Source organism: Amblyomma americanum, chromosome 6 (genome assembly GCF_052857255.1).
Source record: "Amblyomma americanum isolate KBUSLIRL-KWMA chromosome 6, ASM5285725v1, whole genome shotgun sequence".
NCBI lineage: Eukaryota > Metazoa > Arthropoda > Arachnida > Ixodida > Ixodidae > Amblyomma > Amblyomma americanum.
Window position 1 is genome coordinate 107,608,667 of NC_135502.1, and position 11,608 is coordinate 107,620,274.

At 50.3% G+C, this 11,608-nt stretch overlaps 1 protein-coding gene across 1 annotated transcript in view; it reads left to right on the top strand.

Annotated features, from left to right (window-relative positions):
• Positions 1-11,089, top strand: part of LOC144095436 (uncharacterized) — a 30,234-nt gene extending 19,145 nt beyond the window's left edge. Inside the window, exon 3 of the mRNA XM_077629176.1 lies at positions 10,937-11,089. Within this exon, the coding sequence (XP_077485302.1) occupies positions 10,937-11,089 (153 nt within the window). The remainder of the gene's footprint in view (positions 1-10,936) is intronic.
• Positions 11,090-11,608: the final 519 nt, after the last annotated feature.

Sequence of the window (11,608 nt, forward strand, 5' to 3'; positions counted from 1 at the left end):
TCTTGAAAAGCCGCATGATAGACGGCCACGCGGAATCACCGCGGTCGTCGAAACCTTTATTTCGTGAGCAATGCGCTTAGGTTCGGGGGGTATATGCAGTCCTATAAGAGCCGCCTATCTGGCTCCCCTATCTGGATGCATGTGTGTGCCTCCCAGACTTTTGATGTTTTGGAAGGTGGCATCGTGCAGGGGTGTGGTGGCCTGGTGTCTTGTGGCGTAAGCATGCTTGAAATTTTCTTTTCGGCCCTTTTTCCGTGTAGAAAAGAAAAAGACTTCGTGTCGTATGTTTTCCGTAGCTACCTGACACATAGTGGGCATGGCTTCCAACCGCAATACCGGCGATTTCTTTTCCCGCATGGTCATCATCATGAGTGCAGTTGTGATGACACGCTCTGCCGACCCGCTCTGCTGACAGGTTCTGTACACGCCATTCATCACAGGAGAAACTCTTCCGCATTAATGTGTGCAGTCGCGAGTAAGAGATTAGCACAATTACGTAACTGAAGGGACGAAAATTGCATCGCGCGGCTGGCGCGGCACCGTGCTTTGCGAACACACCTGGCGCATCTGATATCGGCGTGTTCTTAAGAGCAGTGCCGAGCGTCGCGCTCTGCTGCTGCGGTTAGCATGTTATCACTTGAGTAGCGGCGCGGTAACCCTGCCTCTCGTAACTCCGTTTGAGTCGTACAGCATGCACACACAGTTAAAGAGCTTTTCCAGTCTGAGTGCACGTACAGCGTCGGGGTGTGGGCGTTTCGCAGTTGTCCTTTTCTGACGGCCGTAACTGATAGTCACACAGGTGGCGCACAACTGGATGCGGTGCGTAATACCTGCTCAGCTTTTCGCCAAGTCCTCGCTGACGGACTGAGTCGAGACCCAGACACGGTCGCCGGTGGTATCTTCGACGTGGCGTTGTCGAAGGCTGTAACGCTGTGCTTCGGAACGGTGGCCGCTTGTGATGAAAGCGGCGGCCAAACTATCGGCTGACAGCGAGGGCATTCTACTCAGCTAGCCAGGAAAATCCTAGGGAAAGGGTGCGGGCTAGTCGATAATCCACGATTAAAATATATATAGAGTGCAACTCAAAAGCGACAAGAGAAAGAAGAGGGCAGACACACGAGCACTTACTTCCAACTGACGTTTATTGACAGAAACAGTTACTTTTATGCTAAACCAGAAAAGCAAAAAAAAAGGATAACAGACATACGAAACTTAACTCTTCAAAAAATGCAAGATTCCTCTTTTAGTGCGCCTTCGATTGCCCTGACAGAAGCTGAGTTGCAATTTTTGAAGAGTTAGGGACCGTATGTCTCTTATCTTTTTTTTGCTTTTTGGTGTTTAGCATACAAGTAACTGTTCCTGTCAATTAAGGTCAGTTGAGAGTAAGCGCTCGTGTGTCTGGTCTCGTCTTTGTGTTTGTCACTTTTAAGTTGCACTCTATATATTTTTAAACAAGAAATTCCCCGCTAAACACATTCCTTCAGTGAATCACCAAGCTCTAGTTTCTTTTCAAAAAGGTGCAAGCTTCGCTGCATACGCCAAGGGCGCATCCGCAGAGCTGCCTCCTTTCGAAAGTTCGGTTTCGGGAACGCAAAGCCTGATAATCCATCACTCATTACGGGTTCGTATGTTGCACGTCAGATAAGTTCGATTCAACTGACCATCGCGATTAGATTTCTGAAGTAATACCTGCGCAATGCCACCAGAGCTGCCGCAGTGTGAGGGTCATATGCAGTTTATGTCACGAGCAGCCGCGGGCTAAGGCATTGCATCACAGATCCGCCGAATTTTATAAACGCCTTTCAAGGGAACGAATAATACCGGGACATATTAAATTTCGCTGAATTAAACTGACTGCCTTTATATACCGAGGTGTGTTATTAAGGGTCAAACAAGAAATCAGTTGGCCCGGACGACGACTTCTTGCGATGTGAAGTGACGTTCTGCGGTGACTTTTCCCCGAGGCGATGCATCCCACCAGACTGACCACAAGTCAGTGTACACAAACTCTTTCTAGTACAAGAGCCTAGTAAAAGAGCCACCCCGTGGCTACGCCGCCACGCTGTCACGTGGTTGGTCACGTCGTGCTGAGCAGCTGCCGGCTGCGCGCGGTGCCGTGGCTGGTCATGTGGTTCGTCACGTTACCAAATTCCACTCGTCCAGCTGTAGCTATCGAGCCACTCCAGGTTTAACGCTAAACCACCGCCAATTTTTTAACACAAGTTTGCTGTCATGGTTTCGTGCACGTTAGCTTTTACCCGCTAGGACTAGAAAAATCAGGAGATTCCATCTGGGGCGTTGACAGTTGTGCAGAGGTTGCACTGCGGGTAATGACACATATTTGTAATGACTGGGTAATGAATTGGTAATGACCTTCATGTTTAAACCTGAGCACCTCAGTATGGAGTGCCGTCCGCAGTAGATTTCTAGGGTGAGAAGAAGCATCAGTAGTGCTTTCCAGCCCAACCACCGGCCATAAGTCAAAACACCCTGGTGCTCGCGTGCATATCTAAGGAATATTTTGTAGCGATAGCTACATTACGATAGCATTTCAAGCCTTCAGAGTGGCGACGCCGGCATCCTGCGGCTGCGCCGCCACGCTGTCACATGGTTGGTCAGGTGGTGCGGAGCAGCTGCCGGCGGCGCGGCGCCGTGGCTGATCGCGTGGCTCGTCAAGTGGTTGGTCATGGGACCTGCCACGTGGTGCAGACCAGCTGCTGCTGCCGGCCGCGCCGGCAAAACCGAGCTGCCACAGCTGTGCGCATGCGCCCTGTGAAGTGGGACGAAGATGAAGGAACGCCCAGAGAAACGGAGTGGCTAAAGACTGACTGAAATTTTTTGACTTTGCAGTTGCGTGTTGAGCTCTTGTCCCCTTCTTTCTGTGTTTGTTGTGCGCTGCCATTTCATTAATTTGCAGTTCAACTGAGCAAGTTCCACTCGGCCAGCTGTAGCTATCGCGTAACTCCAGGTTCAATATTTTTTTTCTATACTGCACCTACACCACGTACGGAAGGACTTAGAAAGTGACATTTTTTCTTTTATCCGGCACTGGATTTCTTTCGTTGTGATTTTATTTTTATTTTTTCTGGCTTACCCGACACAGAAGCCATATCTCATTCAATGTTCACGCACTGAATCCAAAATAAAAATCTTCAATGTTCATGCGCGCCACGAATGGCGCCAGCAGCGAACACAATGTCCGGCAGCCCATTGCCGGTGGCCCATTGCAGTCCTTCTGTCTGAGTACTGCTCTCTGCAACGGGCTCTGTCTGCGTGCTGCGGGACCTGAGGTCTGGGTCCCAGTCGCTGGAGCCGCTTTCCCGGCGCGGAGCCCACCTTGGTGGCCCGGCAGCATTCCTGTGTTAGAATTGGTTTCCACGATGAGTTAAATTCTCTGAAGATGAGCAGCGATATCGCTACGGTTAGACAAAGGGAGCTTGCATAAAAACGACCTATAATTAGAAGAGAGTTGCAAAAGCAACCACACATATCCCGTCCTTCCGTTACAGGGAAGAGGAATGCCGTAGCTGTCCGCATCCCGCCTGCCAACCTGGAAGGCCCAGTGCCAGTCCCACAGGCAACACATCTCAACTATGGGACGAAATGTTTGCGACTCAGGCGAAACGCAAAAATTAGCTACAGTTCAACTACTGCTCAACCTCGTTATAGAGCGAAAGCTGTGGTGTATCACGCAACTAGACGCGGCTTGGCGGCAATAGCACTGAGTGCGTTCCGCACACGGGATAGGCAGCGCTCTCACCAGGCCACCCTGGCAGGTGGCAATTAAGGGTTGATCGTGAGAGGTCTGTCACGCAATGAACGCTATACGTGCTCTCCTCGCCGCGCTCCTCCATGGGGTCTGTCAGCTCACGCATCCGGCTTATAATCTCCCCAGACTGATGTCACAACGGCAGCTTCAACCGCATGACATCACGCGATTGTCACGTGACTATTCTACCACCGTCTACCGGCGAATCGAAAGGTCAAGATCAAAGGTCAGAAGCCAGCGTCCAAGGTAAGAGGTCGTGTCCATGTGGTGCGACACCATGACGGTCCACAAGGTTAGGCTGAGGGGCTTAGCTGTGGTGCAACTTATAGCCTTGCAGCTGTACCTAGCGTAATGAAGCTTTCGCTCCAAAAGGCGCTCGTGTTTCATGCGATATCGGTGCAATTTAAAGATCCCCAGGTGCTCCAAATTGTTACCAAACCCCCAACTACGGCATTTATTTCTCTAATTTTTCTCTCCCTCGTTAAGTCCTTCCCTTACGATGGTGCCCATCAAGGAATGGCGCAGCTTTGTTTTCGTCGAAACCAATTTTCGCGGCATAATGGCACATTTTTGCATAACGTTATTGCCTCAGGGCTTAACGTGCGTGGGAGTACAGAAAGAAAAAAAATTGGCGGTGGTTTAGCGTTGGTTAAGCTTGGAGTGACGCGATAGCTACAGCTGGCCGGGTGGGACTTGCTCAGTTTTTTTTTTTTATTCGAGAAGTGTGCCATGAGGCATAAGTTAAAAAAGGAAGGAAGGGGGGGGGGGAATGCACGGGATTGAAAGTTAAAAGAAGGAGTGAAGAACCGTTGCGCTGAGGTAGTCGCACAGGTTGCTAATGAAACGGTTGTCCATAGTCCACTTCACGTAGTCACTTTCGCGGTTCCACCGCAGGCCCACCTCCCTGAGTAGGCGTTTTCTGATAGCAGCCGTCGCTGGGCACGTCCATAACAAGTGCCGCACATCACAAATGTCCGGTGCAGCGCTACAGTGAGGACACCTGTCAGGTGCTGGCAGATCTTTGGCACGCCACCGATGACGGACAGATGGTGTCAGAGCCGCCCCTGCCCGAATCCGGCGCACGGATACCTCCTCCTGCCGAGTAAGACTACGGGGGAGAGGGTGCGAACACGGAGGAATTAGAGCGCGTGTTCGTGGCACAGAACTTCGGAATCGGAAACATGGGACAGGAACGGATCTGGGGGAAGAGGGGAAGGTGGCGGATCGTCTAATGTATGAAGATGAGTCATAGCATCCGCTTGAATGTTATGTGGATCCTGGGCATGGCCGCGAATCCAGTGTATGCGCACAGGACATGGATACTTTGCGCAGAGCACATGAATTGATTGTGAAATCTGGAACGTTCATCGAACAGCTTTAAGCTGTTTAAGGGCGGCGCGGGAGTCGGTGTAAATATGAACTGTATTGAATGTTGGAACGAGAGGAAGGGAAGCAATGACATTGTAAATGGCTTGAAGTTCCAATGCCAGGGGAGTGCACGTATCCGCAGTATACGTCGCGCGAGAGTTGAGATGCGGATGAGATGGACTATACACAGCAGTAACTCCCCTCTCTGCAGAATGCGATGCATCCGTGTATAATATGCACCCTTCAGGCAGATACGCTGCTGATACCGACGGGGAAACGGCGGGGCGATTGTCAGTGAGCTGGCAATAGGACCACGGTGGAAGTGTCTTTAAACGATGAAGTTGGAGAGACTGTTTTCGAGCTCTATTTGCCACCCGTTGGTCGATGATTTCACTGAGTGTATTAAGTTGTGCGAACTCCTGTAGCACAGGTATTGGTGCTAAACGAGGCAGCTATGTTATGACGCGCATAGCCTCACTATTGATAGCTTTAAGGGAGTCCCACTGTCTGCGGGTGAGACGTTGAAATTGTGCCTGATATACTATCCGTGGCTGAAGGATAGAGCGCACAAGCTGGCGGGCCGTATGAGCACGTGCGCCACCAGAGCGCATAGCTATGCGACGAATCAGACCTAGAGTAGCATGAGCCGATTTACGGGTGGCTGCCAGCCACGGGGTGCCAGTCCCAGATGTATGGAGGAGAAGACCAAGAATACGAACAGTTTCTACCTGAGGAATCAGAGAATTATGTTCCTTAAAATTTAAAGGGGGAGCTTTCAACTTGCTCAGTTGAATTATAAAGTGTGTCTTTCGCCGCTCCGTTTCGCTGCGCGTTCCTTCTTCATATTCGTCCCACTTGACACGGCGCATGGCAGCTCGGTTGACACAGCAACAGCTGTGGCACAGCTGTGTCTTGACACAGCTGTGGCAGCTCGGTTCGCCATCGCGCCGCGCCGCCGGCATTAGCAGCTGCTCCGCACCACGTGGCTGGTCACGTGACCGAGCAAGTGATTAGCCGCGCCGCCGGCAGCTGCTCCGCACAATGTGACCAACCACGTGACAGCGTGGCATCCACAAGGTGGCGGCGCCGCCACGCTGAAGGTTCGGAATGCTACAGTAATTTAGCTATCGCTACAAAAAAAAAACAGATTGTTAAATGAATCAAAAAAGGTGAGCCGATCGAATGAAGGCGAGGAGGGAGCGGTTATGCGGCCCCTTCGTCCAAGCAATATATGAGGGCGGGTCCTCATGCTACTATTGGCGCAGTGTGGCAGTGGTGAAGCGATGCGCCTCTTCCCTGCGATGGTACGTTCTCCCGGCGGTGGGCATGGGGTCCAAGATGCACTTCCCGAGCGGCCAGCCGTTAATTTAACTGCCACCTGCCACGGTGGGCAGTTTACTATCTTGTGAGTGATGACGTCGCAAGGTCACCTGGCGTAGCTGGCCCACCTGCCTCCTAGGTTGCCATCTGGAGACTACCTGCCAGATTTATGCCCATGATGTTTCGCTCACAGCGCCGGCGCTGACAACTTCGACACCGGATTTTACTGCTATCACGTTAAAAGCGAAGGGTCTAAATTCAGAGTGGACGGAAAAAGAACATCAGTACGAACCAGTTGGAGTTCGAACTAAGGCAACGCGAGCGCAACGAGTGGCTGATGCGCATGGTTGGGAACATAACCGCACTGGAGACGTGCCTTCAGAGCCTGAGAGTTTTCGTGCGCTTGTGGGTCGCCCCATAGAAGTCCTAGTTGCTATATACATAGAAGCTATCGCCACCCTTTATGCCAGTTTCTTAAATGGCACCTCATCCACCGGGAAATGTCAAGGACACAGCGGTATCGTACTTGGCTTGGCTAGTGTATCCCTACAACTTAACTACGACTGCGAACGACAAATTTTCGAAAACATATTATGCAAGAAAACATTTTTTTTACTATCAATATATCATGTGTATTGATTACTGTATATTTCATTATGTATATATATATATATATATATATATATATATATATATATATATATATATATATATATATATATATATATATATATGATTACTGTATATTGCAATAAATGAGCAGAAAAGCGGATAGGCGTAAACGAGCGCCGAATTTGCCCATGGTGAGAGAGGGCGCTCTCTTCATGCCGCCAAACATATCTAGCCATCGAAAACAATTTTGTGCGTTTAAAAGACGCACTTTTCAGCGCAAATATTCTTTTAAAATAATTCTTAACGCTTAAAATAGTGCTGTAGAAACATCCATTCTCAAGTGTTTCATTGGTGTCGCCCACTCTGTGGGTTCACGCCCCATGCTTTTGAATGGGCAATAGTTCGTGGCATGAGAAACTCCCAATCCCTCGATTTTCTATTAGAAACTAGTTTGTATGCGCTAACTGCCGACTCTGACCGTGTTCTGGCTCTGCGCTTGCAGATATTGCCAAGATAAAAACATGAATTCGGGAGCGGAAGTTCCTCTCCATAAGTGACGGCTGTATTTATGCTTACAAGTGCAACATGCGTGTATCTGCGTGAAATAATTCATGAGCTAGAAGTCGTTGCTGCATCCAATGCACGGTCGCCACCAGTCTTCTAAATGAAACAAACGCAATCCGCGGCTTTTAGCTCGGTTAACCTAGGATACGCTTGTCGAAGTACCTTGCGCTTTTAAAAGATTTGTCCTATGAGAAATATGCAGAATCGTCACAGCAGCAGACTGCTCAGTCCTTAATTCGCCAAAAACATTCTTCCCTTCTATCAATTTTCAATACATAGTTAGCACAGGCTTATGCCGCACAAAGCCAGCTCGGAAAGCAAATGGCTCCAAGCGATGTGAAAACGAACATCTGGCCTACCACGCACCAGTCACTGGGACCAGCTCACTTCCCGAGCCTTGGGACGCTTCGGATCTCAACAACTTCGTGCGAAGCTGGATAACTACACTACCACCAAGCGTACAAAACATCAGCAAAAACCAAACTGAACGACCAAGAAATCCAATCCGCAGCACAGTCAACAAGCCACTTGACATCAATCTGAAGCCTCTTTCTCACAGATGTGAGGTCGAACACAGAGATGATGCCCACACATTACCGTGCAAGGACTGAGTTTCAAGGACACGGCTATGGTTCCGCACCATAGTGCTAGTTAGAATTAACAGGAATTGCAAATGATGCGACTTCAAACGAGATTTTGCAGCAGTAGTGCCTGCATACAGCAGTGCTTGTACTATCACTGTTAGTCTTATAACTGCTAACGCTACGTCGATAGCGTCATAAATTGCTGAAAACTGTATGTTCAGTTTGTTCCAAGGAAACAAACGTTTTTTGTTTACGGTAGGCTAGGATCAGGCAGTCTAGTAAACAAGTATTTCAGGCTCCTTAATACAAAGCCTTTGAAGACGAAGCAAGCGCTTGTGTTTCAGGAAAGTAATGGGCTACGGGCTCAACAATGAGTTTAGCTACGACTATTCGGCTTTTGTTCCTAGCAAGCCAGACAAAAATAGCACTTGAACAACGGCCGGGGAATGATAACAACTGTGCCTTTTCATTGCGGCGCGAGTCTTAGTTTAACTGTATCTTCACCACTGCTAGAAGCACCCGCCCCGCTACGAGAAAGAATGGGCATATCAATCGTTCCCTAGTGGTCCATGTTATCTGCTTTGTGCAAACAAGCATCTATTGGCCGCATTCGCCGGCTGCGTACATAACATAACAGAAAGGGCAGTTATGTTTTGTATCGATAGCTACATTACGGCTGCCACTTCACGAGGTCAGCGTGGCTGCGCGCAGAGCCGTGGCACCACCGCTCCGAAAGCTGTGCGTATGCGTAGAGTGACGTCATAGCCCCCAGCTGGTGTGCGCGCCGCGCGCCTTGCCGCTGCTAGGCCACCCTACCGCTGCACCGACGGCAGAGCAGACCCCGCCCGCCTCGTCAGTTGTGCGCATGCGTGGAGTGACGTCAAAGCCCGCAGCTGGTGTGCGCACCGCGCGCCTTGCCGCTGCGCCGACGGCAGAGCAGACCCCGCCCGCCTCGTAAGTTGTGCGCATGCGCAGAGTGACGTCAAAGCACGCAGCTGGTGTACGCGCCGCGCTCGTACATTGCGCTAGCATTTCGAGCCTTCACCGTGGCGGCGGCGTGGCGCGCCGACGAAACCGAGTGGGGAGGAGTGGAGAGGGGGGAGCGGGGGGGATTGAATCCGCGGCCAGGGACGAAGATGAAGGAGGAACGCCCAGCAAAACGGAGCGGCGAAAGACTGACTTGGCAATTCGACTGAGCGTGTTCCTCTCGGTCATCTGTAGCTATCGCGTCGCTCCAGGTTTACCCAGAGCTAAACTGCAGCCATTTTTTGTGTTCTAGCTTCTTTGATTCGTGATTGAGTGCTAATGTGCCAACTCTACACCACTTGTAGAGTACTCAGGTAGATAGAAGTCTCGGTGTATACGCAGCTTAAAAACTACAACTCGGGAATTGTAAACAAATTTGTTCCTTCTCAAAGAGCGCACAAATTCTGCACTGCGTTTGGCACATAACCTTAAATCAATTATGCGGCAAAAAACAGCACAACACAGATCTGCAGCTTTAACAGGAAGGCTTTCCCAGAAACAGTGAAGTCGTTTCCAGCGTGCACTGGGATACAGATACCGCTGAAAAATGTATGAAAGAGACAGCTTGCCTAGGTTTTAAAAACGAGCATTTCAGCAGACATTTCGATGGGCGTATAGCGGCGAGAGATAGCTATGGCGTCTTGTGTAACGGCAGCGCATTTGCCGCGCTTAAACTCGATAGCGTTAAGGAGCTCGTGTGGCAGAAAACCCGGCGTCGTCGTCGGCGTTGTTGACCTTGAGGGAAATTCCACGAAAAATCTCCAGAGAAACAGCGCAGGAGTTAGGTTGGCCACCTAGGTCACGTGACTTTGTGGCGTCATCGCAACCTGCCAATCGGATTGTGAGCAAACTGCGCCAGGAACACTATGAGGACTCCCGCGAATCTATTAATGTTAAGACGAAAAAGACCAATTCTTGATATATGGGAATTAACCTATTATTTATCGCGTCATACCCCTGACGAAGAGTTTAAGTGTCCCATGAGTAATTCTGAGGGATCATGTCAAAACGCGGAGAGAAAAAAAAACACACTAAGCGGTTCATTGCACTGTGAGCTGCGTAGCTTCGCTATGACAAAGAAATACTGACAAATCCGACTGCTAATCACTCATACTGGGCCTATACAGTCGCCCTTAGTCATGATGAAGTCGTTATTGAATTCCACTGAAGAGACCCAGTGGTAATTTCGCCGTATCCAGCCTATTTGGGTAAATATAAAGCCATCTCCTAAAAAGGGTTGGAAAAACACAGAACAATGAGGACCCTAAGGATAAATCTCGTCACCTGTGTATTTCAGCTGATAGCACGTGCGCTATGCGAGTGCAGTACTCGATTAGCGGAGCTTGTTCCCCGTGTGGCGGTAAAATGGTAGCCTAAAACTGGTCGTTGAATCGCTTGCTACTGAAAATTGGCGACGAGTTCTCGCGACGGCGAACGAGGCGGGGTACTGAGAAGCGGTGTCCTCGATCTCATATCTTGCATCGTTTCCTATGTGAAGGTATAGAAGCCAATTCAGGCAATGGAGTTCGTAAGGTACCTCTTTGCAGAGTCAGCTACAGGGCCACCGGAGTCACGCTGCCTGCATGGGTGGTGGCGTAGGCGCGGGGGTGGGCGACCGCAGCAGCTCCGACGGCGTCCAGGAATGCAGACCACAGAGCAGTGGTGGTGACACTGCCGCAATGCCCCTTCGCAGGTGGAGTGCGCGCACGGAGCAGAGGTGACAAAGCCCGTCTCAGAGACCCGGAACTCGATGGCCGACTCACAGCATCATAGGCGCAAAGCGTCCGGCAGGAGGGGCATAGGCGTCGCGCCGTCTCGGCGGTGGAGTAGTTCCGGGTCCGAATGACCGAAGCCGCTGGGACAATGACCATGGCTGCAGACCGGAGGGAACAGCTTGCCGACCTGCGGAGCTTCCCCTGCGGCAGCGGAACGTGGGTGAAAGGCAGCGGCGACGAGCAGGATGCTGGGCGGAGCTGCAACAAGCACGATAGCTCGCTCATAGCGTCACACGAGGAGCTGGTGCGGTACGAGGAGCGCATGCCACGGCGAGAATCAGTGCACACTTTTTCCACTACTTCTACGACAGCACATTGCTCGTATTTGAATTTCAAATGAATTCTAAGGTATGATTGCACTGTACTATCATTGAAGCAGTTAAACTGAGAAAAGTGTACATAAGGTCTTTCACGAATGCCTCGTTCCAACATGGCATAGGAGCCTTGCTGCTGGTATCGTATTTTGTAATGGACAAGACTACTGTGCCGGCAGCCAGCAGAATAGCCTGTAGAGGACGTTTCCTTCAGTTCACCCAATTGGCGGATTAATGACATCCTAGTCGAAATCAATAGGAAGAAATGGGCTTTGC